The 26,660-nt window shown below is 47.3% G+C and overlaps 1 protein-coding gene and 40 non-coding genes across 41 annotated transcripts; 1 reads left to right on the top strand and 40 right to left on the bottom strand.

Annotated features, from left to right (window-relative positions):
• Positions 1-244: 244 nt before the first annotated feature.
• LOC134120890 (5S ribosomal RNA) lies at positions 245-363 on the bottom strand. Its single transcript, XR_009952433.1, has one exon. It is a non-coding gene; the product is annotated as a 5S ribosomal RNA (ribosomal RNA).
• A 339-nt stretch (positions 364-702) lies between these two features.
• On the bottom strand, positions 703-821 carry LOC134120889 (5S ribosomal RNA). Its single transcript, XR_009952432.1, has one exon. It is a non-coding gene; the product is annotated as a 5S ribosomal RNA (ribosomal RNA).
• A 339-nt stretch (positions 822-1,160) lies between these two features.
• LOC134122324 (5S ribosomal RNA) lies at positions 1,161-1,279 on the bottom strand. Its single transcript, XR_009953864.1, has one exon. It is a non-coding gene; the product is annotated as a 5S ribosomal RNA (ribosomal RNA).
• Positions 1,280-1,673: 394 nt separating this feature from the next.
• Positions 1,674-1,792, bottom strand: LOC134120888 (5S ribosomal RNA). The gene has a single exon (XR_009952431.1). It is a non-coding gene; the product is annotated as a 5S ribosomal RNA (ribosomal RNA).
• Positions 1,793-2,131: 339 nt separating this feature from the next.
• On the bottom strand, positions 2,132-2,250 carry LOC134120887 (5S ribosomal RNA). Its single transcript, XR_009952430.1, has one exon. It is a non-coding gene; the product is annotated as a 5S ribosomal RNA (ribosomal RNA).
• Positions 2,251-2,589: 339 nt separating this feature from the next.
• On the bottom strand, positions 2,590-2,708 carry LOC134122323 (5S ribosomal RNA). The gene has a single exon (XR_009953863.1). It is a non-coding gene; the product is annotated as a 5S ribosomal RNA (ribosomal RNA).
• A 344-nt stretch (positions 2,709-3,052) lies between these two features.
• On the bottom strand, positions 3,053-3,171 carry LOC134120885 (5S ribosomal RNA). Its single transcript, XR_009952428.1, has one exon. It is a non-coding gene; the product is annotated as a 5S ribosomal RNA (ribosomal RNA).
• A 339-nt stretch (positions 3,172-3,510) lies between these two features.
• On the bottom strand, positions 3,511-3,629 carry LOC134122407 (5S ribosomal RNA). The gene has a single exon (XR_009953947.1). It is a non-coding gene; the product is annotated as a 5S ribosomal RNA (ribosomal RNA).
• Positions 3,630-3,973: 344 nt separating this feature from the next.
• On the bottom strand, positions 3,974-4,092 carry LOC134120884 (5S ribosomal RNA). Its single transcript, XR_009952427.1, has one exon. It is a non-coding gene; the product is annotated as a 5S ribosomal RNA (ribosomal RNA).
• A 339-nt stretch (positions 4,093-4,431) lies between these two features.
• On the bottom strand, positions 4,432-4,550 carry LOC134120883 (5S ribosomal RNA). The gene has a single exon (XR_009952426.1). It is a non-coding gene; the product is annotated as a 5S ribosomal RNA (ribosomal RNA).
• Positions 4,551-4,889: 339 nt separating this feature from the next.
• Positions 4,890-5,008, bottom strand: LOC134120882 (5S ribosomal RNA). Its single transcript, XR_009952425.1, has one exon. It is a non-coding gene; the product is annotated as a 5S ribosomal RNA (ribosomal RNA).
• A 120-nt stretch (positions 5,009-5,128) lies between these two features.
• On the top strand, positions 5,129-11,592 carry LOC119218794 (uncharacterized). Its single transcript, XM_062560600.1, has 3 exons — positions 5,129-5,343; positions 5,904-10,902; positions 11,444-11,592. Exons 2-3 carry the CDS (start codon positions 6,240-6,242, stop codon positions 11,590-11,592), a joined length of 4,812 nt encoding a protein of 1,603 aa, XP_062416584.1. The 5' UTR covers positions 5,129-5,343; positions 5,904-6,239.
• A 1,907-nt stretch (positions 11,593-13,499) lies between these two features.
• On the bottom strand, positions 13,500-13,618 carry LOC134122322 (5S ribosomal RNA). Its single transcript, XR_009953862.1, has one exon. It is a non-coding gene; the product is annotated as a 5S ribosomal RNA (ribosomal RNA).
• Positions 13,619-13,962: 344 nt separating this feature from the next.
• LOC134120881 (5S ribosomal RNA) lies at positions 13,963-14,081 on the bottom strand. Its single transcript, XR_009952424.1, has one exon. It is a non-coding gene; the product is annotated as a 5S ribosomal RNA (ribosomal RNA).
• Positions 14,082-14,420: 339 nt separating this feature from the next.
• Positions 14,421-14,539, bottom strand: LOC134122406 (5S ribosomal RNA). Its single transcript, XR_009953946.1, has one exon. It is a non-coding gene; the product is annotated as a 5S ribosomal RNA (ribosomal RNA).
• Positions 14,540-14,883: 344 nt separating this feature from the next.
• Positions 14,884-15,002, bottom strand: LOC134120880 (5S ribosomal RNA). The gene has a single exon (XR_009952423.1). It is a non-coding gene; the product is annotated as a 5S ribosomal RNA (ribosomal RNA).
• A 339-nt stretch (positions 15,003-15,341) lies between these two features.
• On the bottom strand, positions 15,342-15,460 carry LOC134120879 (5S ribosomal RNA). The gene has a single exon (XR_009952422.1). It is a non-coding gene; the product is annotated as a 5S ribosomal RNA (ribosomal RNA).
• A 339-nt stretch (positions 15,461-15,799) lies between these two features.
• LOC134120878 (5S ribosomal RNA) lies at positions 15,800-15,918 on the bottom strand. The gene has a single exon (XR_009952421.1). It is a non-coding gene; the product is annotated as a 5S ribosomal RNA (ribosomal RNA).
• A 339-nt stretch (positions 15,919-16,257) lies between these two features.
• Positions 16,258-16,376, bottom strand: LOC134122321 (5S ribosomal RNA). The gene has a single exon (XR_009953861.1). It is a non-coding gene; the product is annotated as a 5S ribosomal RNA (ribosomal RNA).
• A 344-nt stretch (positions 16,377-16,720) lies between these two features.
• LOC134120877 (5S ribosomal RNA) lies at positions 16,721-16,839 on the bottom strand. The gene has a single exon (XR_009952420.1). It is a non-coding gene; the product is annotated as a 5S ribosomal RNA (ribosomal RNA).
• A 339-nt stretch (positions 16,840-17,178) lies between these two features.
• LOC134122405 (5S ribosomal RNA) lies at positions 17,179-17,297 on the bottom strand. The gene has a single exon (XR_009953945.1). It is a non-coding gene; the product is annotated as a 5S ribosomal RNA (ribosomal RNA).
• Positions 17,298-17,641: 344 nt separating this feature from the next.
• On the bottom strand, positions 17,642-17,760 carry LOC134120876 (5S ribosomal RNA). Its single transcript, XR_009952419.1, has one exon. It is a non-coding gene; the product is annotated as a 5S ribosomal RNA (ribosomal RNA).
• A 339-nt stretch (positions 17,761-18,099) lies between these two features.
• Positions 18,100-18,218, bottom strand: LOC134120874 (5S ribosomal RNA). Its single transcript, XR_009952417.1, has one exon. It is a non-coding gene; the product is annotated as a 5S ribosomal RNA (ribosomal RNA).
• Positions 18,219-18,557: 339 nt separating this feature from the next.
• On the bottom strand, positions 18,558-18,676 carry LOC134120873 (5S ribosomal RNA). The gene has a single exon (XR_009952416.1). It is a non-coding gene; the product is annotated as a 5S ribosomal RNA (ribosomal RNA).
• A 339-nt stretch (positions 18,677-19,015) lies between these two features.
• On the bottom strand, positions 19,016-19,134 carry LOC134122320 (5S ribosomal RNA). The gene has a single exon (XR_009953860.1). It is a non-coding gene; the product is annotated as a 5S ribosomal RNA (ribosomal RNA).
• Positions 19,135-19,478: 344 nt separating this feature from the next.
• Positions 19,479-19,597, bottom strand: LOC134120872 (5S ribosomal RNA). The gene has a single exon (XR_009952415.1). It is a non-coding gene; the product is annotated as a 5S ribosomal RNA (ribosomal RNA).
• Positions 19,598-19,936: 339 nt separating this feature from the next.
• LOC134122319 (5S ribosomal RNA) lies at positions 19,937-20,055 on the bottom strand. The gene has a single exon (XR_009953859.1). It is a non-coding gene; the product is annotated as a 5S ribosomal RNA (ribosomal RNA).
• Positions 20,056-20,399: 344 nt separating this feature from the next.
• Positions 20,400-20,518, bottom strand: LOC134120871 (5S ribosomal RNA). The gene has a single exon (XR_009952414.1). It is a non-coding gene; the product is annotated as a 5S ribosomal RNA (ribosomal RNA).
• Positions 20,519-20,857: 339 nt separating this feature from the next.
• On the bottom strand, positions 20,858-20,976 carry LOC134122404 (5S ribosomal RNA). The gene has a single exon (XR_009953944.1). It is a non-coding gene; the product is annotated as a 5S ribosomal RNA (ribosomal RNA).
• Positions 20,977-21,320: 344 nt separating this feature from the next.
• Positions 21,321-21,439, bottom strand: LOC134120870 (5S ribosomal RNA). The gene has a single exon (XR_009952413.1). It is a non-coding gene; the product is annotated as a 5S ribosomal RNA (ribosomal RNA).
• Positions 21,440-21,778: 339 nt separating this feature from the next.
• Positions 21,779-21,897, bottom strand: LOC134120869 (5S ribosomal RNA). Its single transcript, XR_009952412.1, has one exon. It is a non-coding gene; the product is annotated as a 5S ribosomal RNA (ribosomal RNA).
• A 339-nt stretch (positions 21,898-22,236) lies between these two features.
• Positions 22,237-22,355, bottom strand: LOC134120868 (5S ribosomal RNA). The gene has a single exon (XR_009952411.1). It is a non-coding gene; the product is annotated as a 5S ribosomal RNA (ribosomal RNA).
• A 339-nt stretch (positions 22,356-22,694) lies between these two features.
• Positions 22,695-22,813, bottom strand: LOC134122318 (5S ribosomal RNA). Its single transcript, XR_009953858.1, has one exon. It is a non-coding gene; the product is annotated as a 5S ribosomal RNA (ribosomal RNA).
• Positions 22,814-23,157: 344 nt separating this feature from the next.
• LOC134120867 (5S ribosomal RNA) lies at positions 23,158-23,276 on the bottom strand. The gene has a single exon (XR_009952410.1). It is a non-coding gene; the product is annotated as a 5S ribosomal RNA (ribosomal RNA).
• A 339-nt stretch (positions 23,277-23,615) lies between these two features.
• On the bottom strand, positions 23,616-23,734 carry LOC134122403 (5S ribosomal RNA). The gene has a single exon (XR_009953943.1). It is a non-coding gene; the product is annotated as a 5S ribosomal RNA (ribosomal RNA).
• A 344-nt stretch (positions 23,735-24,078) lies between these two features.
• LOC134120866 (5S ribosomal RNA) lies at positions 24,079-24,197 on the bottom strand. The gene has a single exon (XR_009952409.1). It is a non-coding gene; the product is annotated as a 5S ribosomal RNA (ribosomal RNA).
• A 338-nt stretch (positions 24,198-24,535) lies between these two features.
• Positions 24,536-24,654, bottom strand: LOC134120865 (5S ribosomal RNA). The gene has a single exon (XR_009952408.1). It is a non-coding gene; the product is annotated as a 5S ribosomal RNA (ribosomal RNA).
• A 339-nt stretch (positions 24,655-24,993) lies between these two features.
• On the bottom strand, positions 24,994-25,112 carry LOC134120863 (5S ribosomal RNA). The gene has a single exon (XR_009952406.1). It is a non-coding gene; the product is annotated as a 5S ribosomal RNA (ribosomal RNA).
• A 339-nt stretch (positions 25,113-25,451) lies between these two features.
• LOC134122317 (5S ribosomal RNA) lies at positions 25,452-25,570 on the bottom strand. The gene has a single exon (XR_009953857.1). It is a non-coding gene; the product is annotated as a 5S ribosomal RNA (ribosomal RNA).
• A 344-nt stretch (positions 25,571-25,914) lies between these two features.
• On the bottom strand, positions 25,915-26,033 carry LOC134120862 (5S ribosomal RNA). Its single transcript, XR_009952405.1, has one exon. It is a non-coding gene; the product is annotated as a 5S ribosomal RNA (ribosomal RNA).
• A 339-nt stretch (positions 26,034-26,372) lies between these two features.
• On the bottom strand, positions 26,373-26,491 carry LOC134122401 (5S ribosomal RNA). Its single transcript, XR_009953941.1, has one exon. It is a non-coding gene; the product is annotated as a 5S ribosomal RNA (ribosomal RNA).
• Positions 26,492-26,660: the final 169 nt, after the last annotated feature.

The raw sequence follows: 26,660 nt of genomic DNA, 5'->3' as shown, positions 1-26,660 counted from the left end.
AAGAAGGCTGTGACATCCCATGCCGAAAATTGGATGGACTAGAGAAGACCCGCCCAGGAGTCCCAGCCAATCGGTGAATGGCCATTGCAGTCCCCGCCACCTCAAATGGCCTGACGATGGTATGGACGTAAGCCACCTTTCATCTTCTTCCTATTGCATCTCTTCTACAATGTGAATTTTTTTTTACAATTGTGTAGGTGTACAATCTACGGCGCTGGGCGGCTTTCAGAGAGAGAAGTTAAAAAGCTTACGGCACCTGGGATTCCCAGGCGGTCTTCCATCCAGGTACTAACCAGGCCCTGCTCTGCTTAGCTTCCGAGATCAGACGAGATCGGGCGGAACCAGAGAGGTATGGCCGTAAGCTGCTTTTCATCATTTTCCTAATCCTTTATAATGCGTCAATGAATTATGACACGCCTGCCGTTGGCATCTTTGTGTGGGTTAAATAAGGGTATGCAAAGAAGGCTGTGACATCCCATGCCGAAAATTGGATGGACTAGAGAAGACCCGCCCAGGAGTCCCAGCCAATCGGTGAATGGCCATTGCAGTCCCCGCCACCTCAAATGGCCTGACGATGGTATGGACGTAAGCCACCTTTCATCTTCTTCCTATTGCATCTCTTCTACAATGTGAATTTTTTTTTACAATTGTGTAGGTGTACAATTTACGGCGCTGGGCGGCTTTCAGAGAGAGAAGTGAAAAAGCTTACGGCACCTGGGATTCCCAGGCGGTCTTCCATCCAGGTACTAACCAGGCCCTGCTCTGCTTAGCTTCCGAGATCAGACGAGATCGGGCGGAACCAGAGAGGTATGGCCGTAAGCTGCTTTTTATCTTTTTCCTAATCCTTTATAATGCGTCAATGAATTATGACACGCCAGCCGTTGGCATCTTTGTGTGGGTTAAATAAGGGTATGCAAAGAAGGCTGTGACATCCCAAGCCGAAAATTGGATGGACTAGAGAAGACCCGCCCAGGAGTCCCAGCCAATCGGTGAATGGCCATTGCAGTCCCCGCCACCTCAAATGGCCTGACGATGGTACGGACGTAAGCCACCTTTCATCTTCTTCCTATTGCATCTCTTCTACAATGTGAAATTTTTTTTACAATTGTGTAGGTGTACAATCTACGGCGCTGGGCGGCTTTCAGAGAGAGAAGTGAAAAAGCTTACGGCACCTGGGGTTCCCAGGCGGTCTTCCATCCAGGTACTAACCAGGCCCTGCTCTGCTTAGCTTCCGAGAACAGACGAGATCGGGCGGAACCAGAGAGGTATGGACGTAAGCTGCTTTTCATCTTTTTCCTAATCCTTTAAAACGTGTCAAAGATAATCAGAAGTTTCTTTTTCTAAAATTGAAGCAGTTCTTAGCATTGGCAAGAGAGGTTCCTAAAACCTGAAGGTAACTTTACTTTTCTTCACTGGTAAATCTAACATGTTTGGTTAGCACCTGTATTTCAACGGCTAAATTACAAACAATAGTATGCCAATCGTAAAATGTTGATCAACACCAATTTAGCAATCATGAAACGGAATCATTTTGGATAATATTGTCTAATTTCCTTTCATATCCAACGTTAAAACAACACTAAACATGCATCTCTTCAACAATGTGATATACTTTTTGTAATTTGTAGGTGTACAATCTGCTGCGCTCTGCAGCTTTCAGAGAGAAGTGAAAAAGCTTACGGCACCTGGGATTCCCAGGCGGTCTTCCATCCAGGTACTAACCAGGCCCTGCTCTGCTTAGCTTCCGAGATCAGACGAGATCGGGCGGAACCAGAGAGGTATGGCCGTAAGCTGCTTTTTATCTTTTTCCTAATCCTTTATAATGCGTCAATGAATTATGACACGCCAGCCGTTGGCATCTTTGTGTGGGTTAAATAAGGGTATGCAAAGAAGGCTGTGACATCCCATGCCGAAAATTGGATGGACTAGAGAAGACCCGCCCAGGAGTCCCAGCCAATCGGTGAATGGCCATTGCAGTCCCCGCCACCTCAAATGGCCTGACGATGGTATGGACGTAAGCCACCTTTCATCTTCTTCCTATTGCATCTCTTCTACAATGTGAATTTTTTTTTACAATTGTGTAGGTGTACAATTTACGGCGCTGGGCGGCTTTCAGAGAGAGAAGTGAAAAAGCTTACGGCACCTGGGATTCCCAGGCGGTCTTCCATCCAGGTACTAACCAGGCCCTGCTCTGCTTAGCTTCCGAGATCAGACGAGATCGGGCGGAACCAGAGAGGTATGGCCGTAAGCTGCTTTTTATCTTTTTCCTAATCCTTTATAATGCGTCAATGAATTATGACACGCCAGCCGTTGGCATCTTTGTGTGGGTTAAATAAGGGTATGCAAAGAAGGCTGTGACATCCCAAGCCGAAAATTGGATGGACTAGAGAAGACCCGCCCAGGAGTCCCAGCCAATCGGTGAATGGCCATTGCAGTCCCCGCCACCTCAAATGGCCTGACGATGGTACGGACGTAAGCCACCTTTCATCTTCTTCCTATTGCATCTCTTCTACAATGTGAAATTTTTTTTACAATTGTGTAGGTGTACAATCTACGGCGCTGGGCGGCTTTCAGAGAGAGAAGTGAAAAAGCTTACGGCACCTGGGGTTCCCAGGCGGTCTTCCATCCAGGTACTAACCAGGCCCTGCTCTGCTTAGCTTCCGAGAACAGACGAGATCGGGCGGAACCAGAGAGGTATGGACGTAAGCTGCTTTTCATCTTTTTCCTAATCCTTTAAAACGTGTCAAAGATAATCAGAAGTTTCTTTTTCTAAAATTGAAGCAGTTCTTAGCATTGGCAAGAGAGGTTCCTAAAGCCTGAAGGTAACTTTACTTTTCTTCACTGGCAATTCTAACATGTTGGGTTAGCACCTGTATTTCAACGGCTAAATTACAAACAACAGTATGCCAATCGTAAATGTTGACCAACACTAATTTAGCAATCATGAAACGGAATCATTTTGGATAATATTGTCTAATTTCCTTTCATATCCAACGTTAAAACAGGTGTACAATCTGCGGCGCTCGGCGGCTTTCGGAGAGAGAAGTGAAAAAGCTTACGGCACCTGGGATTCCCAGGCGGTCTTCCATCCAGGTACTAACCAGGCCCTGCTCTGCTTAGCTTCCGAGATCAGACGAGATCGGGCGGAACCAGAGAGGTATGGCCGTAAGCTGCTTTTTATCTTTTTCCTAATCCTTTATAATGCGTCAATGAATTATGACACGCCTGCCGTTGGCATCTTTGTGTGGGTTAAATAAGGGTATGCAAAGAAGGCTGTGACATCCCATGCCGAAAATTGGATGGACTAGAGAAGACCCGCCCAGGAGTCCCAGCAAATCGGTGAATGGCCATTGCAGTCCCCGCCACCTCAAATGGCCTGACGATGGTATGGACGTAAGCCACCTTTCATCTTCTTCCTATTGCATCTCTTCTACAATGTGAATTTTTTTTTACAATTGTGTAGGTGTACAATCTACGGCGCTGGGCGGCTTTCAGAGAGAGAAGTGAAAAAGCTTACGGCACCTGGGATTCCCAGGCGGTCTTCCATCCAGGTACTAACCAGTCCCTGCTCTGCTTAGCTTCCGAGATCAGACGAGATCGGGCGGAACCAGAGAGGTATGGACGTAAGCTGCTTTTCATCTTTTTCCTAATCCTTTAAAACGTGTCAAAGATAATCAGAAGTTTCTTTTTCTAAAATTGAAGCAGTTCTTAGCATTGGCAAGAGAGGTTCCTAAAGCCTGAAGGTAACTTTACTTTTCTTCACTGGCAATTCTAACATGTTGGGTTAGCACCTGTATTTCAACGGCTAAATTACAAACAACAGTATGCCAATCGTAAATGTTGACCAACACTAATTTAGCAATCATGAAACGGAATCATTTTGGATAATATTGTCTAATTTCTTTTCATATCCAACGTTAAAACAGGTGTACAATCTGCGGCGCTCGGCGGCTTTCGGAGAGAGAAGTGAAAAAGCTTACGGCACCTGGGATTCCCAGGCGGTCTTCCATCCAGGTACTAACCAGGCCCTGCTCTGCTTAGCTTCCGAGATCAGACGAGATCGGGCGGAACCAGAGAGGTATGGCCGTAAGCTGCTTTTTATCTTTTTCCTAATCCTTTATAATGCGTCAATGAATTATGACACGCCTGCCGTTGGCATCTTTGTGTGGGTTAAATAAGGGTATGCAAAGAAGGCTGTGACATCCCATGCCGAAAATTGGATGGACTAGAGAAGACCCGCCCAGGAGTCCCAGCCAATCGGTGAATGGCCATTGCAGTCCCCGCCACCTCAAATGGCCTGACGATGGTATGGACGTAAGCCACCTTTCATCTTCTTCCTATTGCATCTCTTCTACAATGTGAATTTTTTTTTACAATTGTGTAGGTGTACAATCTACGGCGCTGGGCGGCTTTCAGAGAGAGAAGTTAAAAAGCTTACGGCACCTGGGATTCCCAGGCGGTCTTCCATCCAGGTACTAACCAGGCCCTGCTCTGCTTAGCTTCCGAGATCAGACGAGATCGGGCGGAACCAGAGAGGTATGGCCGTAAGCTGCTTTTCATCTTTTTCCTAATCCTTTATAATGCGTCAATGAATTATGACACGCCTGCCGTTGGCATCTTTGTGTGGGTTAAATAAGGGTATGCAAAGAAGGCTGTGACATCCCATGCCGAAAATTGGATGGACTAGAGAAGACCCGCCCAGGAGTCCCAGCCAATCGGTGAATGGCCATTGCAGTCCCCGCCACCTCAAATGGCCTGACGATGGTATGGACGTAAGCCACCTTTCATCTTCTTCCTATTGCATCTCTTCTACAATGTGAATTTTTTTTTACAATTGTGTAGGTGTACAATTTACGGCGCTGGGCGGCTTTCAGAGAGAGAAGTGAAAAAGCTTACGGCACCTGGGATTCCCAGGCGGTCTTCCATCCAGGTACTAACCAGGCCCTGCTCTGCTTAGCTTCCGAGATCAGACGAGATCGGGCGGAACCAGAGAGGTATGGCCGTAAGCTGCTTTTTATCTTTTTCCTAATCCTTTATAATGCGTCAATGAATTATGACACGCCAGCCGTTGGCATCTTTGTGTGGGTTAAATAAGGGTATGCAAAGAAGGCTGTGACTGTCACGGCGAACGCCCTCTCTCATCAGGAAATAGGCGGAGCCAACTATCGCCCACCTGCGCGCACCCGAGCAAATCAAGGGGCGTGCGGCTCCAACTTAAGGGCAGGAGAGACTAGTTGTTTGAACCAGGAAATCGCTAACGGGACGTGAGGATTTGTTTCTCACGGAGGCATTCCTGGAGCTGTGCAGGATTTAAGACCATTCAAAGACTGAATAGAACAGCCGGTAAGAGAACCGTTCATCGGACTTTTGTTGACTTTTGCACGCCATTGGCGTCGCGGTGCAGATGAGAAATGCACCTGTGTTTGTGAGCTAACACCTGTGTTGTGGTTTGCTTGATGCAGTGTGGTTCTGGTATGCATTCTGATAGATCAATGTTTATTTATTCATTGCATTAAACTCACTGCGTGGCTATTTAAATGTTTATTTATTAAATGTGCTAAACTCACTGCGTGGCTATTTAAATGTTTTATAAAATGTGCTAAACTCACTGCGTGGCTATTTAGATGTTTATTTATAAAATGTGCTAAACTCACTGCGTGGCTATTTAGATGTTTATTTATAAAAATGTGCTTGCTTGGTTATTTAAAGGTTTGTTTATTCATTTTGCTGAAGTCACTACTTGGTTATTTAAATGGTTATTTATCCATGGTGCTAATCTCACTATTTGTCATTCAAATGGTTGGTTATTCATTGTGTTTGGGTACCATTTTAATTCATGTGGAAATCTGTTTGGTTAAAGGAAGGTGCAAATTGGTAAAACGGTTGATGTTTCTGGTTTTAAGGTTTTTCACCTGTAAGCTGCTGTAAGCTGCTGTAAGCTGCTGTGAGCTACTGTAAGCTGCAAATATCTGGGCTGCCAAGAGAAAAAACTAAATAAAAAAGAAAGGAGGATAAAGATCAAAGTGGCCTGGTTATTGAGTGGAACCCAGTTTTAACATTCAGGAATGGTTACCGTCCGATCAAGTGCGGGTTAAGCACAGCAAAGTTGGAGGTACACTTGACAGTGAAAAACCGCTGAAGCTGGCCCAAGAAGAAGCAGCTGCCGAGCTTCGGTCGAGCCCATCCGCAACTCCTGCCAATCCCGGTGGGCCAATTTAAAGTTCTGTCCAAAGCCCAAAATGGCTGAGTCAAAGTCTCTGCAGCAGTTAAAGCGTGAGAGAACGACTGCCAAACAGCGGTTTTCCCGACAGGCAAACTCAGTATTGAAGTCTTGCAAGAAGATGTCGGCGGAAGAACTGGTCGAAGCCTTCAGCAAGGTTGCGCTGGAGGCTGACCGAGTGATGGAGGCAAATGAGGAGGTGGAAAGTGCCTGTACTGAGGAATCCTCCAAAGAAGATGGAAGTACAGACACTAAGAAGGCTTCAGAAGAGTGTGAACAAAAGCTTGAGGAAGTGGAGGCAGCAGTTCAGAGGGTTCTATGGCAAAGTTTTGGCTACCCGGAATTGTCCCTAGCATTGGAGGCAGCTGAAAAGGAGTGCGAACGGCTGGAGGAAAGTAAATCTGGCCTGAAGTTGGAGGTATATGAGTTAATGCTTAGCAACCTTGAAGGGCTGGCAAAAGCAGCAAAAGAAGCCATCCGGCGATGGACTCGCTGGATTCCAGAGGAAGAGCGGTCGGACTATCAAAAGCGCATGAGGCGTGTGGAAGGTTGGCTACTTGACTTGATTTCAGGGAAAGCCACCATATTACAGGCGAAGCTGGAGAACGAGGGATCCCTAAGAGGAACCCTACACCGGTCACCCGCTATCAAATTAAGGCCAACAGCACTCCCGCAGTTTGATGGAAATAAGCGAAACTTCTACCTCTGGAAGAAAGAATGGGAAGCGCTCCAAGAGCAAGGCGAGCCTACTGGCTCCAAGGAGGTGAGGAAATTTCAGCTGATGGATAGCCTCGAGGAAAAAGTAGCGAGAGACCTCCGCTTGTCAACCTATGGAACAGCGGAAGAAATCTTTCGTGTCCTTGGAAACCGTTTTGGAAACAAGACAGAAATTGCCCTGGAAATTGTTGAAGAGCTGCAGATGCTGGCACCGGTGAAAAGTTACCAACCCAGGAAGATTGTGGACTTGATCCAGGTTGTTGAAAAAGCCTTGTATGACCTCAACGGATTAGGAGATACGGGCGCCTTGAAAAATCCACTTGTCACAAAGTCCCTGGAGAGCAAGCTGCCGGACAGCTTAAAGAAGGAGTGGTTGGTCCATGTATCAGAAGAAGAGGAGACCGAATCGACTGGAAACAGGTTTGACATGCTCCTTAAGTTTCTGAGAGGTCAGGAGAAAATTTATGAGCAACTCGACCAATTAAAGGATGAAGACCCCAGCAGGAGAGGAGGAGGAATCCCACAAAAGCACGCTCGAACAAAGTCCACCCACTTCTCAAACTCCCAAGCATTGTGCGTCGTCTGTGGAGAGAGGGGCCATGGGAGGAAGCTGTACTATTGCAAGAAATTTAAAACACTTGGAGTAGCAGAAAAGAAAGAGGCAGTGAAGAAACTTGGTGCTTGTGGGAGGTGTCTTGAGGTTCACGACACCGATGCAGAATGCAAGACAACCTTCCTGTGCAAAAACGATCGGTGTAAAAGCATTCACGGCCCGGGTCATCACTATTACCTCTGTCCCAAGGGGGGAAGCAAGGAAGATGGACTAAGGAGACTGAAGCCCAGCCCAGGAAGGGGCGAGGGAAAACATTACACAGAGACCCAGGAGGAGTTCCTGACGGGCCTGGCCCCCGACTTGGCTCAGCGGTGTCGAAATGTGTTCTGTAATTCTGTCTCAAAGGCATTTAGTTCAACCTTGACAGAGAACGGCCTTGATGAGTTCCCGGTCGTAATGATGATCCTTGAAGTCACTGCGAATGCTGGCCAGAAGATTGGTACCTTGATAGACTTGGCATCCGATACTAATTACATCACTCATGAGGCGGCAGGTGAGCTGAATTTGAGGAGCGAGGATGTCACGCTCACAGTCCATGGAGTTGGCGGGATGCAAGTAACGGTTGAGACCAAGCGGTATCTACTGAAGATCCGGGTCACAACGCCAAGGGGAACCTTGAGATCCCACCAGCTTGTGTGTTACGGGTTGGATAGCATCGCAGAAGTCCATCAGCACGTGCTACCCAAGAGACTACAAAAAATATTTCCCGACATTCCCCTCCACGAGCTGATCCGTCCTACTAAAATAAAGCTGCTCATCAGTCATAAAGAAGGCCAGCTCGTCCCTCAGAAGGTGCGCTCCGTAGGTGACCTTGTGTTGTGGGACGGCCCCCTTGGCAAAACAGTGGGCGGTTCTCATCCGGAGCTTTTTGAAAATGTTACAGTCACGGCCCATGGCTCCAGAGCGCATTTTGCACGCTCCATGCGGACAGCGGCTGCGCAGTATAAAGAAGTCAGCTGTAATGGCTCAGCTAGACCGCCTTCATTCACTCAAGCCACTACGTGTGCTGCCGGCCGAGACTTCATGAACTGGTGGAGGTGGGATAGCATCGGTGCTGCCTGTGAACCCAGGTGTGGCGGTTGTAGATGTGGAAACTGTCAACCTGGGGGAAAGGAGATGACCATTTCTGAGGAGCGGGAGCTGGAGCAAATAAAGAGTGGATTGACATATGTAAGCGGAGATCATCACAGTGAGAAGCCGCATTGGCATGCAAAGTACCCCTGGATGGAGGATCCGGAGACGTTGCCCAACAATAGGAGGGCTGTCGAAGCAACATTCCTGAGGACTGAAAAGCAGTTGGCAAGAGAGCCAGAGTGGAAGAACGCCTACAAAACGCAGGTTCGGGACATGGTGGAGCGAGGTGCTGCTGTCAACCTGATGAAAGAAGAGCTGATGAGCTGGACTGGACCCGTGTGGTATGTTAGCCATCTGATTGCTCCAAACCCCCACTCTGTTACCACGCCGGTCCGCCTTGTATGGAATAGCAGTCAGAAATTCAGGGGCCAGAGCCTGAATGATCTACTTATCAAGGGTCCAGATGTCCTCAATGACATCCGTGCTGTCCTCTTACGGTTTCGGCAAGGTGCTTTTGCTGCGCTAGGGGACATCAAAAAAATGTATAATTCTGTATGGCTCGAGGACCAGGAGGTACATCTTCATCGATTCTTATGGAGAGACTCTGAGGGGGAGGACATTCAGGAGTATGCGATTACGAGGGTCAACATCGGAGATAAGCCAGCGGGCTGCATCGCGCAAGTCGCCATGCGTGAGACCGCAAATCTGCCAATGTTCAACCACTTCTCAGAAGAGCGCCGAGCACTGGAACAAGATGCGTATGTGGACGACATCCTGACCTCGCACAATGACCTGAGCCAGCTAAAGAAAATAACAGCCAATGTTGAGCAAATCCTGGAAGCTGGCGGATTCTATATGAAGCCGTGGGTCTACTCAGGCCAAAGTGGGAGGCAAGGACCCAGTGACATGGAGAGGGTAGAACCCCCGGTGATGGTCCTTCCTAACCAACTCTCAGACGAGAACAATAAAGCTCTGGGTCTTGGCTATGATCCAGAGAGCGACAAACTTCGTTTGATGGTAGCTGTGAACTTCTCCAAAAGAAAGAAGAAAATGAGGTTGGGGGAAAATCTGTTGAAGGATGAAATAAGGACACAGGTGCCAAATCCGCTCACCCGTAGAGAGCTCCTAAGTCAAGTGTCAGGGTTGTACGATCCCCTCGGTCTTGTGACACCCGTGAAGCAGAAGGGAGCCATCTTGGTGAGAAGAGCTTTTCAAGAAGCACGGGTCAAATGTAGCCCATCAGAGAATACATGGGACATACCTTTATCCGAGGGCCTCCGGGAAGACGCTATCTGCCTTTTTGAGGATTATGCTGATCTTGTCCAGCTGAGATTTGACAGAGCCTTGTCACCTCCTGACCCACCAGCCGAGCCCCTCGGGATCACGTTCTCTGATGGCAGCGAATGCTCGTATGGCGCTGTAGTGTACCTACGGTGGGAGTTGGCACGAGGTGTGATCATACGGCTAGTCGAATCCAAGGCTAGGCTGACGCCTTTAGACCACAAGGGCGATGCCGTTAAAGCTGAGGTTTGTGGAGCTGTCTACGCTGCCCGTCTGAAGAAGTATTTCCAGAAGCATGGCAGGATTCATGTAGCGAGGTGGTACCACCTCGTGGACAGCCAGACAGTCCTGGGAGCTGTCCAGCGCGAAAGCTACGGATACCAGACATTCTTTGCGAATAGAATTGGGGAAATTCAAGGCAGCACAAACGTCCAAGACTGGTGGTGGGTTCCCGGACCACTCAATGTAGCGGATATCATCTCCAGAGGGGCAAGCCCCAAGGAGTTGGACGAAGGCACAGAGTGGCAACTGGGTCCCAAGTTCTTAAATCTCCCGGAGAGTGAGTGGCCGGTGAAGTCCGCCAAGGATGTTGCCGTTGAAGCAAGAGAGAACCTCGCCCGAATCCAAAAGAAGACTTTTGTTGCTGCTCTTACCCGGGCTGGAGCGAGCAAGGAGTCCAAGCAGGATCCAACTTTGGCCTCTGGAGATCTGCATAGGCCACCAGCTGGAGTAGCAGCCACAAACCTGTTGGACACCAAGCGGTTCAGTAGCCTAGCACGACTGATAAAGTCACTAGCACTGGTCTGGAGGGCGGCAAGGAAGTATCTTCGTGGCAGAGCCTGGGGTAGATCACAGTGGGAGGCAGTCCCGTTGGCTGGGATCATCACTGTGGCCGAGCGGGAGGACGCCTTCAGAGACCTGTGTCTAGCAGCACAAGGGGGAGTGACCTTTCCCAGCACCACAACAGACCGACTAGTCGTGTACAAGGATGAAGCTAGTGGGCTTCTGCTTTGCGGAGGCCGGATCCAGTATTACAAAGGGGACTGCTCGGCTGTTCCACTAATTCCCTCTGACACCTGTCTGGGGACGCTACTGGCACGCCAAAGTCATCAGGAAGGACATGAAGGGGTTGCTGGGACGCTGTTAAGGATACGGCGGAAGGCTTGGATCATACAAGGGAGAAGGCTAGCTCAGAAAGTTGTCAACCAGTGCATCGACTGCAGGAAGGCGAGAGCTCAAGTATGCCAGCAAGTGATGGGTGATCTACCAATGGAAAGGTCAAGACCGTCCGCACCGTTCCAGTTTACATCTGTTGACTTGTTTGGACCATACCTGGTGAAAGATGACATCAAAAGGAGAGTGTCCATGAAAGTTTGGGGGGTCATCTTCTGCTGCATGGCAAGCCGGGCTCTACACATCGGTCTTGCCAGTAGTATGTCTACTGAAAGCTTCCTGATGGCCTATCAGAGATTTGTTTCCATCAGGGGCCACCCGCTTAAGGTTTGGTCGGACCCTGGGACTAATTTTATCGGCGCAAGATCTCTTCTGGAGGACCTGTACACCTTCCTGCGAGGTCAAGATACAGCAAGCCTGGAGGAGTATGCTACAAGGAATGGGACCAGCTGGATGTGGAAAGTGCTCCCTGCCGATTCACCACATCGAAACGGAGCTGCTGAAGCTGCCGTAAGGGTTGCTAAGAGAGCTCTTCAGAGTTTGAGCAAGTCTGCAAACCTTACTTTCAGTGAGTTTCTCACAGCCCTCCATTTGGCAGCTAACCTTGCCAACGAGCGGCCTATTGATGCAAGAGTCCAGAGTCGGGAGGACCGGATCGAGTATGTAACACCAAACTCCCTTCTCTTGGGACGAGCATCTCCCAGTGGTGACTTCAAGTCTTTCAACTTTGACAACTACCCCTACAAACGCCTTCGTGAAGTTCAGGCCCAGGTTAGCGAGTTTTGGAAGGCATGGAGCCAGCTCGCTGGCCCAAACCTCTTCATCAGAACCAAATGGCACACCACAGAAAGGAATGTCGCTGTCGGGGATGTTGTTTGGCTTTGTGACCAGAACGCTCTGCGGGGTCAGTTTAGGCTCGGCAGAGTCGTCACAGTAGCCCCGGACTCAAAGGGCATCGTGAGAGATGTTAAGATCCTTGTCACAGCAGGCAACTGTGCCTTAGTTCAGCATCAAAAGCCTGCGATCCAGTCAATTTCTGGGTCTGATGGAGTGGTACTGCACAGAGATGTCAGACGCCTTGTTGTACTTTTGCCTGTGGAGGAGCAGTCACCGTAGTGGTTAAGTTCGCCTGAGTTCTTCAACCTTTCCAGCTGAGGACAAAAAAGGTTGAGTGGGAGGTGTCACGGCGAACGCCCTCTCTCATCAGGAAATAGGCGGAGCCAACTATCGCCCACCTGCGCGCACCCGAGCAAATCAAGGGGCGTGCGGCTCCAACTTAAGGGCAGGAGAGACTAGTTGTTTGAACCAGGAAATCGCTAACGGGACGTGAGGATTTGTTTCTCACGGAGGCATTCCTGGAGCTGTGCAGGATTTAAGACCATTCAAAGACTGAATAGAACAGCCGGTAAGAGAACCGTTCATCGGACTTTTGTTGACTTTTGCACGCCATTGGCGTCGCGGTGCAGATGAGAAATGCACCTGTGTTTGTGAGCTAACACCTGTGTTGTGGTTTGCTTGATGCAGTGTGGTTCTGGTATGCATTCTGATAGATCAATGTTTATTTATTCATTGCATTAAACTCACTGCGTGGCTATTTAAATGTTTATTTATTAAATGTGCTAAACTCACTGCGTGGCTATTTAAATGTTTTATAAAATGTGCTAAACTCACTGCGTGGCTATTTAGATGTTTATTTATAAAATGTGCTAAACTCACTGCGTGGCTATTTAGATGTTTATTTATAAAAATGTGCTTGCTTGGTTATTTAAAGGTTTGTTTATTCATTTTGCTGAAGTCACTACTTGGTTATTTAAATGGTTATTTATCCATGGTGCTAATCTCACTATTTGTCATTCAAATGGTTGGTTATTCATTGTGTTTGGGTACCATTTTAATTCATGTGGAAATCTGTTTGGTTAAAGGAAGGTGCAAATTGGTAAAACGGTTGATGTTTCTGGTTTTAAGGTTTTTCACCTGTAAGCTGCTGTAAGCTGCTGTAAGCTGCTGTGAGCTACTGTAAGCTGCAAATATCTGGGCTGCCAAGAGAAAAAACTAAATAAAAAAGAAAGGAGGATAAAGATCAAAGTGGCCTGGTTATTGAGTGGAACCCAGTTTTAACATTCAGGAATGGTTACCGTCCGATCAAGTGCGGGTTAAGCACAGCAAAGTTGGAGGTACACTTGACAGTGACATCCCAAGCCGAAAATTGGATGGACTAGAGAAGACCCGCCCAGGAGTCCCAGCCAATCGGTGAATGGCCATTGCAGTCCCCGCCACCTCAAATGGCCTGACGATGGTACGGACGTAAGCCACCTTTCATCTTCTTCCTATTGCATCTCTTCTACAATGTGAAAATTTTTTTACAATTGTGTAGGTGTACAATCTACGGCGCTGGGCGGCTTTCAGAGAGAGAAGTGAAAAAGCTTACGGCACCTGGGGTTCCCAGGCGGTCTTCCATCCAGGTACTAACCAGGCCCTGCTCTGCTTAGCTTCCGAGAACAGACGAGATCGGGCGGAACCAGAGAGGTATGGACGTAAGCTGCTTTTCATCTTTTTCCTAATCCTTTAAAACGTGTCAAAGATAATCAGAAGTTTCTTTTTCTAAAATTGAAGCAGTTCTTAGCATTGGCAAGAGAGGTTCCTAAAGCCTGAAGGTAACTTTACTTTTCTTCACTGGCAATTCTAACATGTTGGGTTAGCACCTGTATTTCAACGGCTAAATTACAAACAACAGTATGCCAATCGTAAATGTTGACCAACACTAATTTAGCAATCATGAAACGGAATCATTTTGGATAATATTGTCTAATTTCCTTTCATATCCAACGTTAAAACAGGTGTACAATCTGCGGCGCTCGGCGGCTTTCGGAGAGAGAAGTGAAAAAGCTTACGGCACCTGGGATTCCCAGGCGGTCTTCCATCCAGGTACTAACCAGGCCCTGCTCTGCTTAGCTTCCGAGATCAGACGAGATCGGGCGGAACCAGAGAGGTATGGCCGTAAGCTGCTTTTTATCTTTTTCCTAATCCTTTATAATGCGTCAATGAATTATGACACGCCTGCCGTTGGCATCTTTGTGTGGGTTAAATAAGGGTATGCAAAGAAGGCTGTGACATCCCATGCCGAAAATTGGATGGACTAGAGAAGACCCGCCCAGGAGTCCCAGCAAATCGGTGAATGGCCATTGCAGTCCCCGCCACCTCAAATGGCCTGACGATGGTATGGACGTAAGCCACCTTTCATCTTCTTCCTATTGCATCTCTTCTACAATGTGAATTTTTTTTTACAATTGTGTAGGTGTACAATCTACGGCGCTGGGCGGCTTTCAGAGAGAGAAGTGAAAAAGCTTACGGCACCTGGGATTCCCAGGCGGTCTTCCATCCAGGTACTAACCAGTCCCTGCTCTGCTTAGCTTCCGAGATCAGACGAGATCGGGCGGAACCAGAGAGGTATGGACGTAAGCTGCTTTTCATCTTTTTCCTAATCCTTTAAAACGTGTCAAAGATAATCAGAAGTTTCTTTTTCTAAAATTGAAGCAGTTCTTAGCATTGGCAAGAGAGGTTCCTAAAGCCTGAAGGTAACTTTACTTTTCTTCACTGGCAATTCTAACATGTTGGGTTAGCACCTGTATTTCAACGGCTAAATTACAAACAACAGTATGCCAATCGTAAATGTTGACCAACACTAATTTAGCAATCATGAAACGGAATCATTTTGGATAATATTGTCTAATTTCTTTTCATATCCAACGTTAAAACAGGTGTACAATCTGCGGCGCTCGGCGGCTTTCGGAGAGAGAAGTGAAAAAGCTTACGGCACCTGGGATTCCCAGGCGGTCTTCCATCCAGGTACTAACCAGGCCCTGCTCTGCTTAGCTTCCGAGATCAGACGAGATCGGGCGGAACCAGAGAGGTATGGCCGTAAGCTGCTTTTTATCTTTTTCCTAATCCTTTATAATGCGTCAATGAATTATGACACGCCTGCCGTTGGCATCTTTGTGTGGGTTAAATAAGGGTATGCAAAGAAGGCTGTGACATCCCATGCCGAAAATTGGATGGACTAGAGAAGACCCGCCCAGGAGTCCCAGCCAATCGGTGAATGGCCATTGCAGTCCCCGCCACCTCAAATGGCCTGACGATGGTATGGACGTAAGCCACCTTTCATCTTCTTCCTATTGCATCTCTTCTACAATGTGAATTTTTTTTTACAATTGTGTAGGTGTACAATCTACGGCGCTGGGCGGCTTTCAGAGAGAGAAGTTAAAAAGCTTACGGCACCTGGGATTCCCAGGCGGTCTTCCATCCAGGTACTAACCAGGCCCTGCTCTGCTTAGCTTCCGAGATCAGACGAGATCGGGCGGAACCAGAGAGGTATGGCCGTAAGCTGCTTTTCATCTTTTTCCTAATCCTTTATAATGCGTCAATGAATTATGACACGCCTGCCGTTGGCATCTTTGTGTGGGTTAAATAAGGGTATGCAAAGAAGGCTGTGACATCCCATGCCGAAAATTGGATGGACTAGAGAAGACCCGCCCAGGAGTCCCAGCCAATCGGTGAATGGCCATTGCAGTCCCCGCCACCTCAAATGGCCTGACGATGGTATGGACGTAAGCCACCTTTCATCTTCTTCCTATTGCATCTCTTCTACAATGTGAATTTTTTTTTACAATTGTGTAGGTGTACAATTTACGGCGCTGGGCGGCTTTCAGAGAGAGAAGTGAAAAAGCTTACGGCACCTGGGATTCCCAGGCGGTCTTCCATCCAGGTACTAACCAGGCCCTGCTCTGCTTAGCTTCCGAGATCAGACGAGATCGGGCGGAACCAGAGAGGTATGGCCGTAAGCTGCTTTTTATCTTTTTCCTAATCCTTTATAATGCGTCAATGAATTATGACACGCCAGCCGTTGGCATCTTTGTGTGGGTTAAATAAGGGTATGCAAAGAAGGCTGTGACATCCCAAGCCGAAAATTGGATGGACTAGAGAAGACCCGCCCAGGAGTCCCAGCCAATCGGTGAATGGCCATTGCAGTCCCCGCCACCTCAAATGGCCTGACGATGGTACGGACGTAAGCCACCTTTCATCTTCTTCCTATTGCATCTCTTCTACAATGTGAAAAATTTTTTACAATTGTGTAGGTGTACAATCTACGGCGCTGGGCGGCTTTCAGAGAGAGAAGTGAAAAAGCTTACGGCACCTGGGGTTCCCAGGCGGTCTTCCATCCAGGTACTAACCAGGCCCTGCTCTGCTTAGCTTCCGAGAACAGACGAGATCGGGCGGAACCAGAGAGGTATGGACGTAAGCTGCTTTTCATCTTTTTCCTAATCCTTTAAAACGTGTCAAAGATAATCAGAAGTTTCTTTTTCTAAAATTGAAGCAGTTCTTAGCATTGGCAAGAGAGGTTCCTAAAGCCTGAAGGTAACTTTACTTTTCTTCACTGGCAATTCTAACATGTTGGGTTAGCACCTGTATTTCAACGGCTAAATTACAAACAACAGTATGCCAATCGTAAATGTTGACCAACACTAATTTAGCAATCATGAAACGGAATCATTTTGGATAATATTGTCTAATTTCCTTTCATATCCAACGTTAAAACAGGTGTACAATCTGCGGCGCTCGGCGGCTTTCGGAGAGAGAAGTGAAAAAGCTTACGGCACCTGGGATTCCCAGGCGGTCTTCCATCCAGGTACTAACCAGGCCCTGCTCTGCTTAGCTTCCGAGATCAGACGAGATCGGGCGGAACCAGAGAGGTATGGCCGTAAGCTGCTTTTTATCTTTTTCCTAATCCTTTATAATGCGTCAATGAATTATGACACGCCTGCCGTTGGCATCTTTGTGTGGGTTAAATAAGGGTATGCAAAGAAGGCTGTGACATCCCATGCCGAAAATTGGATGGACTAGAGAAGACCCGCCCAGGAGTCCCAGCAAATCGGTGAATGGCCATTGCAGTCCCCGCCACCTCAAATGGCCTGACGATGGTATGGACGTAAGCCACCTTTCATCTTCTTCCTATTGCATCTCTTCTACAATGTGAATTTTTTTTTACAATTGTGTAGGTGTACAATCTACGGCGCTGGGCGGCTTTCAGAGAGAGAAGTGAAAAAGCTTACGGCACCTGGGATTCCCAGGCGGTCTTCCATCCAGGTACTAACCAGTCCCTGCTCTGCTTAGCTTCCGAGATCAGACGAGATCGGGCGGAACCAGAGAGGTATGGACGTAAGCTGCTTTTCATCTTTTTCCTAATCCTTTAAAACGTGTCAAAGATAATCAGAAGTTTCTTTTTCTAAAATTGAAGCAGTTCTTAGCATTGGCAAGAGAGGTTCCTAAAGCCTGAAGGTAACTTTACTTTTCTTCACTGGCAATTCTAACATGTTGGGTTAGCACCTGTATTTCAACGGCTAAATTACAAACAACAGTATGCCAATCGTAAATGTTGACCAACACTAATTTAGCAATCATGAAACGGAATCATTTTGGATAATATTGTCTAATTTCTTTTCATATCCAACGTTAAAACAGGTGTACAATCTGCGGCGCTCGGCGGCTTTCGGAGAGAGAAGTGAAAAAGCTTACGGCACCTGGGATTCCCAGGCGGTCTTCCATCCAGGTACTAACCAGGCCCTGCTCTGCTTAGCTTCCGAGATCAGACGAGATCGGGCGGAACCAGAGAGGTATGGCCGTAAGCTGCTTTTTATCTTTTTCCTAATCCTTTATAATGCGTCAATGAATTATGACACGCCTGCCGTTGGCATCTTTGTGTGGGTTAAATAAGGGTATGCAAAGAAGGCTGTGACATCCCATGCCGAAAATTGGATGGACTAGAGAAGACCCGCCCAGGAGTCCCAGCCAATCGGTGAATGGCCATTGCAGTCCCCGCCACCTCAAATGGCCTGACGATGGTATGGACGTAAGCCACCTTTCATCTTCTTCCTATTGCATCTCTTCTACAATGTGAATTTTTTTTTACAATTGTGTAGGTGTACAATCTACGGCGCTGGGCGGCTTTCAGAGAGAGAAGTTAAAAAGCTTACGGCACCTGGGATTCCCAGGCGGTCTTCCATCCAGGTACTAACCAGGCCCTGCTCTGCTTAGCTTCCGAGATCAGACGAGATCGGGCGGAACCAGAGAGGTATGGCCGTAAGCTGCTTTTCATCTTTTTCCTAATCCTTTATAATGCGTCAATGAATTATGACACGCCTGCCGTTGGCATCTTTGTGTGGGTTAAATAAGGGTATGCAAAGAAGGCTGTGACATCCCATGCCGAAAATTGGATGGACTAGAGAAGACCCGCCCAGGAGTCCCAGCCAATCGGTGAATGGCCATTGCAGTCCCCGCCACCTCAAATGGCCTGACGATGGTATGGACGTAAGCCACCTTTCATCTTCTTCCTATTGCATCTCTTCTACAATGTGAATTTTTTTTTACAATTGTGTAGGTGTACAATTTACGGCGCTGGGCGGCTTTCAGAGAGAGAAGTGAAAAAGCTTACGGCACCTGGGATTCCCAGGCGGTCTTCCATCCAGGTACTAACCAGGCCCTGCTCTGCTTAGCTTCCGAGATCAGACGAGATCGGGCGGAACCAGAGAGGTATGGCCGTAAGCTGCTTTTTATCTTTTTCCTAATCCTTTATAATGCGTCAATGAATTATGACACGCCAGCCGTTGGCATCTTTGTGTGGGTTAAATAAGGGTATGCAAAGAAGGCTGTGACATCCCAAGCCGAAAATTGGATGGACTAGAGAAGACCCGCCCAGGAGTCCCAGCCAATCGGTGAATGGCCATTGCAGTCCCCGCCACCTCAAATGGCCTGACGATGGTACGGACGTAAGCCACCTTTCATCTTCTTCCTATTGCATCTCTTCTACAATGTGAAATTTTTTTTACAATTGTGTAGGTGTACAATCTACGGCGCTGGGCGGCTTTCAGAGAGAGAAGTGAAAAAGCTTACGGCACCTGGGGTTCCCAGGCGGTCTTCCATCCAGGTACTAACCAGGCCCTGCTCTGCTTAGCTTCCGAGAACAGACGAGATCGGGCGGAACCAGAGAGGTATGGACGTAAGCTGCTTTTCATCTTTTTCCTAATCCTTTAAAACGTGTCAAAGATAATCAGAAGTTTCTTTTTCTAAAATTGAAGCAGTTCTTAGCATTGGCAAGAGAGGTTCCTAAAGCCTGAAGGTAACTTTACTTTTCTTCACTGGCAATTCTAACATGTTGGGTTAGCACCTGTATTTCAACGGCTAAATTACAAACAACAGTATGCCAATCGTAAATGTTGACCAACACTAATTTAGCAATCATGAAACGGAATCATTTTGGATAATATTGTCTAATTTCCTTTCATATCCAACGTTAAAACAGGTGTACAATCTGCGGCGCTCGGCGGCTTTCGGAGAGAGAAGTGAAAAAGCTTACGGCACCTGGGATTCCCAGGCGGTCTTCCATCCAGGTACTAACCAGGCCCTGCTCTGCTTAGCTTCCGAGATCAGACGAGATCGGGCGGAACCAGAGAGGTATGGCCGTAAGCTGCTTTTTATCTTTTTCCTAATCCTTTATAATGCGTCAATGAATTATGACACGCCAGCCGTTGGCATCTTTGTGTGGGTTAAATAAGGGTATGCAAAGAAGGCTGTGACATCCCAAGCCGAAAATTGGATGGACTAGAGAAGACCCGCCCAGGAGTCCCAGCCAATCGGTGAATGGCCATTGCAGTCCCCGCCACCTCAAATGGCCTGACGATGGTACGGACGTAAGCCACCTTTCATCTTCTTCCTATTGCATCTCTTCTACAATGTGAATTTTTTTTTACAATTGTGTAGGTGTACAATCTACGGCGCTGGGCGGCTTTCAGAGAGAGAAGTGAAAAAGCTTACGGCACCTGGGGTTCCCAGGCGGTCTTCCATCCAGGTACTAACCAGGCCCTGCTCTGCTTAGCTTCCGAGAACAGACGAGATCGGGCGGAACCAGAGAGGTATGGACGTAAGCTGCTTTTCATCTTTTTCCTAATCCTTTAAAACGTGTCAAAGATAATCAGAAGTTTCTTTTTCTAAAATTGAAGCAGTTCTTAGCATTGGCAAGAGAGGTTCCTAAAGCCTGAAGGTAACTTTACTTTTCTTCACTGGCAATTCTAACATGTTGGGTTAGCACCTGTATTTCAACGGCTAAATTACAAACAACAGTATGCCAATCGTAAATGTTGACCAACACTAATTTAGCAATCATGAAACGGAATCATTTTGGATAATATTGTCTAATTTCCTTTCATATCCAACGTTAAAACAGGTGTACAATCTGCGGCGCTCGGCGGCTTTCGGAGAGAGAAGTGAAAAAGCTTACGGCACCTGGGATTCCCAGGCGGTCTTCCATCCAGGTACTAACCAGGCCCTGCTCTGCTTAGCTTCCGAGATCAGACGAGATCGGGCGGAACCAGAGAGGTATGGCCGTAAGCTGCTTTTTATCTTTTTCCTAATCCTTTATAATGCGTCAATGAATTATGACACGCCTGCCGTTGGCATCTTTGTGTGGGTTAAATAAGGGTATGCAAAGAAGGCTGTGACATCCCATGCCGAAAATTGGATGGACTAGAGAAGACCCGCCCAGGAGTCCCAGCAAATCGGTGAATGGCCATTGCAGTCCCCGCCACCTCAAATGGCCTGACGATGGTATGGACGTAAGCCACCTTTCATCTTCTTCCTATTGCATCTCTTCTACAATGTGAATTTTTTTTTACAATTGTGTAGGTGTACAATCTACGGCGCTGGGCGGCTTTCAGAGAGAGAAGTGAAAAAGCTTACGGCACCTGGGATTCCCAGGCGGTCTTCCATCCAGGTACTAACCAGTCCCTGCTCTGCTTAGCTTCCGAGATCAGACGAGATCGGGCGGAACCAGAGAGGTATGGACGTAAGCTGCTTTTCATCTTTTTCCTAATCCTTTAAAACGTGTCAAAGATAATCAGAAGTTTCTTTTTCTAAAATTGAAGCAGTTCTTAGCATTGGCAAGAGAGGTTCCTAAAGCCTGAAGGTAACTTTACTTTTCTTCACTGGCAATTCTAACATGTTGGGTTAGCACCTGTATTTCAACGGCTAAATTACAAACAACAGTATGCCAATCGTAAATGTTGACCAACACTAATTTAGCAATCATGAAACGGAATCATTTTGGATAATATTGTCTAATTTCTTTTCATATCCAACGTTAAAACAGGTGTACAATCTGCGGCGCTCGGCGGCTTTCGGAGAGAGAAGTGAAAAAGCTTACGGCACCTGGGATTCCCAGGCGGTCTTCCATCCAGGTACTAACCAGGCCCTGCTCTGCTTAGCTTCCGAGATCAGACGAGATCGGGCGGAACCAGAGAGGTATGGCCGTAAGCTGCTTTTTATCTTTTTCCTAATCCTTTATAATGCGTCAATGAATTATGACACGCCTGCCGTTGGCATCTTTGTGTGGGTTAAATAAGGGTATGCAAAGAAGGCTGTGACATCCCATGCCGAAAATTGGATGGACTAGAGAAGACCCGCCCAGGAGTCCCAGCCAATCGGTGAATGGCCATTGCAGTCCCCGCCACCTCAAATGGCCTGACGATGGTATGGACGTAAGCCACCTTTCATCTTCTTCCTATTGCATCTCTTCTACAATGTGAATTTTTTTTTACAATTGTGTAGGTGTACAATCTACGGCGCTGGGCGGCTTTCAGAGAGAGAAGTTAAAAAGCTTACGGCACCTGGGATTCCCAGGCGGTCTTCCATCCAGGTACTAACCAGGCCCTGCTCTGCTTAGCTTCCGAGATCAGACGAGATCGGGCGGAACCAGAGAGGTATGGCCGTAAGCTGCTTTTCATCTTTTTCCTAATCCTTTATAATGCGTCAATGAATTATGACACGCCTGCCGTTGGCATCTTTGTGTGGGTTAAATAAGGGTATGCAAAGAAGGCTGTGACATCCCATGCCGAAAATTGGATGGACTAGAGAAGACCCGCCCAGGAGTCCCAGCCAATCGGTGAATGGCCATTGCAGTCCCCGCCACCTCAAATGGCCTGACGATGGTATGGACGTAAGCCACCTTTCATCTTCTTCCTATTGCATCTCTTCTACAATGTGAATTTTTTTTTACAATTGTGTAGGTGTACAATTTACGGCGCTGGGCGGCTTTCAGAGAGAGAAGTGAAAAAGCTTACGGCACCTGGGATTCCCAGGCGGTCTTCCATCCAGGTACTAACCAGGCCCTGCTCTGCTTAGCTTCCGAGATCAGACGAGATCGGGCGGAACCAGAGAGGTATGGCCGTAAGCTGCTTTTTATCTTTTTCCTAATCCTTTATAATGCGTCAATGAATTATGACACGCCAGCCGTTGGCATCTTTGTGTGGGTTAAATAAGGGTATGCAAAGAAGGCTGTGACATCCCAAGCCGAAAATTGGATGGACTAGAGAAGACCCGCCCAGGAGTCCCAGCCAATCGGTGAATGGCCATTGCAGTCCCCGCCACCTCAAATGGCCTGACGATGGTACGGACGTAAGCCACCTTTCATCTTCTTCCTATTGCATCTCTTCTACAATGTGAAAAATTTTTTACAATTGTGTAGGTGTACAATCTACGGCGCTGGGCGGCTTTCAGAGAGAGAAGTGAAAAAGCTTACGGCACCTGGGGTTCCCAGGCGGTCTTCCATCCAGGTACTAACCAGGCCCTGCTCTGCTTAGCTTCCGAGAACAGACGAGATCGGGCGGAACCAGAGAGGTATGGACGTAAGCTGCTTTTCATCTTTTTCCTAATCCTTTAAAACGTGTCAAAGATAATCAGAAGTTTCTTTTTCTAAAATTGAAGCAGTTCTTAGCATTGGCAAGAGAGGTTCCTAAAGCCTGAAGGTAACTTTACTTTTCTTCACTGGCAATTCTAACATGTTGGGTTAGCACCTGTATTTCAACGGCTAAATTACAAACAACAGTATGCCAATCGTAAATGTTGACCAACACTAATTTAGCAATCATGAAACGGAATCATTTTGGATAATATTGTCTAATTTCCTTTCATATCCAACGTTAAAACAGGTGTACAATCTGCGGCGCTCGGCGGCTTTCGGAGAGAGAAGTGAAAAAGCTTACGGCACCTGGGATTCCCAGGCGGTCTTCCATCCAGGTACTAACCAGGCCCTGCTCTGCTTAGCTTCCGAGATCAGACGAGATCGGGCGGAACCAGAGAGGTATGGCCGTAAGCTGCTTTTTATCTTTTTCCTAATCCTTTATAATGCGTCAATGAATTATGACACGCCTGCCGTTGGCATCTTTGTGTGGGTTAAATAAGGGTATGCAAAGAAGGCTGTGACATCCCATGCCGAAAATTGGATGGACTAGAGAAGACCCGCCCAGGAGTCCCAGCAAATCGGTGAATGGCCATTGCAGTCCCCGCCACCTCAAATGGCCTGACGATGGTATGGACGTAAGCCACCTTTCATCTTCTTCCTATTGCATCTCTTCTACAATGTGAATTTTTTTTTACAATTGTGTAGGTGTACAATCTACGGCGCTGGGCGGCTTTCAGAGAGAGAAGTGAAAAAGCTTACGGCACCTGGGATTCCCAGGCGGTCTTCCATCCAGGTACTAACCAGTCCCTGCTCTGCTTAGCTTCCGAGATCAGACGAGATCGGGCGGAACCAGAGAGGTATGGACGTAAGCTGCTTTTCATCTTTTTCCTAATCCTTTAAAACGTGTCAAAGATAATCAGAAGTTTCTTTTTCTAAAATTGAAGCAGTTCTTAGCATTGGCAAGAGAGGTTCCTAAAGCCTGAAGGTAACTTTACTTTTCTTCACTGGCAATTCTAACATGTTGGGTTAGCACCTGTATTTCAACGGCTAAATTACAAACAACAGTATGCCAATCGTAAATGTTGACCAACACTAATTTAGCAATCATGAAACGGAATCATTTTGGATAATATTGTCTAATTTCTTTTCATATCCAACGTTAAAACAGGTGTACAATCTGCGGCGCTCGGCGGCTTTCGGAGAGAGAAGTGAAAAAGCTTACGGCACCTGGGATTCCCAGGCGGTCTTCCATCCAGGTACTAACCAGGCCCTGCTCTGCTTAGCTTCCGAGATCAGACGAGATCGGGCGGAACCAGAGAGGTATGGCCGTAAGCTGCTTTTTATCTTTTTCCTAATCCTTTATAATGCGTCAATGAATTATGACACGCCTGCCGTTGGCATCTTTGTGTGGGTTAAATAAGGGTATGCAAAGAAGGCTGTGACATCCCATGCCGAAAATTGGATGGACTAGAGAAGACCCGCCCAGGAGTCCCAGCCAATCGGTGAATGGCCATTGCAGTCCCCGCCACCTCAAATGGCCTGACGATGGTATGGACGTAAGCCACCTTTCATCTTCTTCCTATTGCATCTCTTCTATATGTGAATTTTTTTTTACAATTGTGTAGGTGTACAATCTACGGCGCTGGGCGGCTTTCAGAGAGAGAAGTTAAAAAGCTTACGGCACCTGGGATTCCCAGGCGGTCTTCCATCCAGGTACTAACCAGGCCCTGCTCTGCTTAGCTTCCGAGATCAGACGAGATCGGGCGGAACCAGAGAGGTATGGCCGTAAGCTGCTTTTCATCTTTTTCCTAATCCTTTATAATGCGTCAATGAATTATGACACGCCTGCCGTTGGCATCTTTGTGTGGGTTAAATAAGGGTATGCAAAGAAGGCTGTGACATCCCATGCCGAAAATTGGATGGACTAGAGAAGACCCGCCCAGGAGTCCCAGCCAATCGGTGAATGGCCATTGCAGTCCCCGCCACCTCAAATGGCCTGACGATGGTATGGACGTAAGCCACCTTTCATCTTCTTCCTATTGCATCTCTTCTACAATGTGAATTTTTTTTTACAATTGTGTAGGTGTACAATTTACGGCGCTGGGCGGCTTTCAGAGAGAGAAGTGAAAAAGCTTACGGCACCTGGGATTCCCAGGCGGTCTTCCATCCAGGTACTAACCAGGCCCTGCTCTGCTTAGCTTCCGAGATCAGACGAGATCGGGCGGAACCAGAGAGGTATGGCCGTAAGCTGCTTTTTATCTTTTTCCTAATCCTTTATAATGCGTCAATGAATTATGACACGCCAGCCGTTGGCATCTTTGTGTGGGTTAAATAAGGGTATGCAAAGAAGGCTGTGACATCCCAAGCCGAAAATTGGATGGACTAGAGAAGACCCGCCCAGGAGTCCCAGCCAATCGGTGAATGGCCATTGCAGTCCCCGCCACCTCAAATGGCCTGACGATGGTACGGACGTAAGCCACCTTTCATCTTCTTCCTATTGCATCTCTTCTACAATGTGAAATTTTTTTTACAATTGTGTAGGTGTACAATCTACGGCGCTGGGCGGCTTTCAGAGAGAGAAGTGAAAAAGCTTACGGCACCTGGGGTTCCCAGGCGGTCTTCCATCCAGGTACTAACCAGGCCCTGCTCTGCTTAGCTTCCGAGAACAGACGAGATCGGGCGGAACCAGAGAGGTATGGACGTAAGCTGCTTTTCATCTTTTTCCTAATCCTTTAAAACGTGTCAAAGATAATCAGAAGTTTCTTTTTCTAAAATTGAAGCAGTTCTTAGCATTGGCAAGAGAGGTTCCTAAAGCCTGAAGGTAACTTTACTTTTCTTCACTGGCAATTCTAACATGTTGGGTTAGCACCTGTATTTCAACGGCTAAATTACAAACAACAGTATGCCAATCGTAAATGTTGACCAACACTAATTTAGCAATCATGAAACGGAATCATTTTGGATAATATTGTCTAATTTCCTTTCATATCCAACGTTAAAACAGGTGTACAATCTGCGGCGCTCGGCGGCTTTCGGAGAGAGAAGTGAAAAAGCTTACGGCACCTGGGATTCCCAGGCGGTCTTCCATCCAGGTACTAACCAGGCCCTGCTCTGCTTAGCTTCCGAGATCAGACGAGATCGGGCGGAACCAGAGAGGTATGGCCGTAAGCTGCTTTTTATCTTTTTCCTAATCCTTTATAATGCGTCAATGAATTATGACACGCCTGCCGTTGGCATCTTTGTGTGGGTTAAATAAGGGTATGCAAAGAAGGCTGTGACATCCCATGCCGAAAATTGGATGGACTAGAGAAGACCCGCCCAGGAGTCCCAGCAAATCGGTGAATGGCCATTGCAGTCCCCGCCACCTCAAATGGCCTGACGATGGTATGGACGTAAGCCACCTTTCATCTTCTTCCTATTGCATCTCTTCTACAATGTGAATTTTTTTTTACAATTGTGTAGGTGTACAATCTACGGCGCTGGGCGGCTTTCAGAGAGAGAAGTGAAAAAGCTTACGGCACCTGGGATTCCCAGGCGGTCTTCCATCCAGGTACTAACCAGTCCCTGCTCTGCTTAGCTTCCGAGATCAGACGAGATCGGGCGGAACCAGAGAGGTATGGACGTAAGCTGCTTTTCATCTTTTTCCTAATCCTTTAAAACGTGTCAAAGATAATCAGAAGTTTCTTTTTCTAAAATTGAAGCAGTTCTTAGCATTGGCAAGAGAGGTTCCTAAAGCCTGAAGGTAACTTTACTTTTCTTCACTGGCAATTCTAACATGTTGGGTTAGCACCTGTATT

This window comes from Pungitius pungitius, unplaced genomic scaffold (assembly GCF_949316345.1).
Source record: "Pungitius pungitius unplaced genomic scaffold, fPunPun2.1 scaffold_28, whole genome shotgun sequence".
Lineage (NCBI taxonomy): Eukaryota > Metazoa > Chordata > Actinopteri > Perciformes > Gasterosteidae > Pungitius > Pungitius pungitius.
Note: the sequence above shows the minus strand (reverse complement) of the source record. Positions and strands in the feature narration are given on the sequence as shown.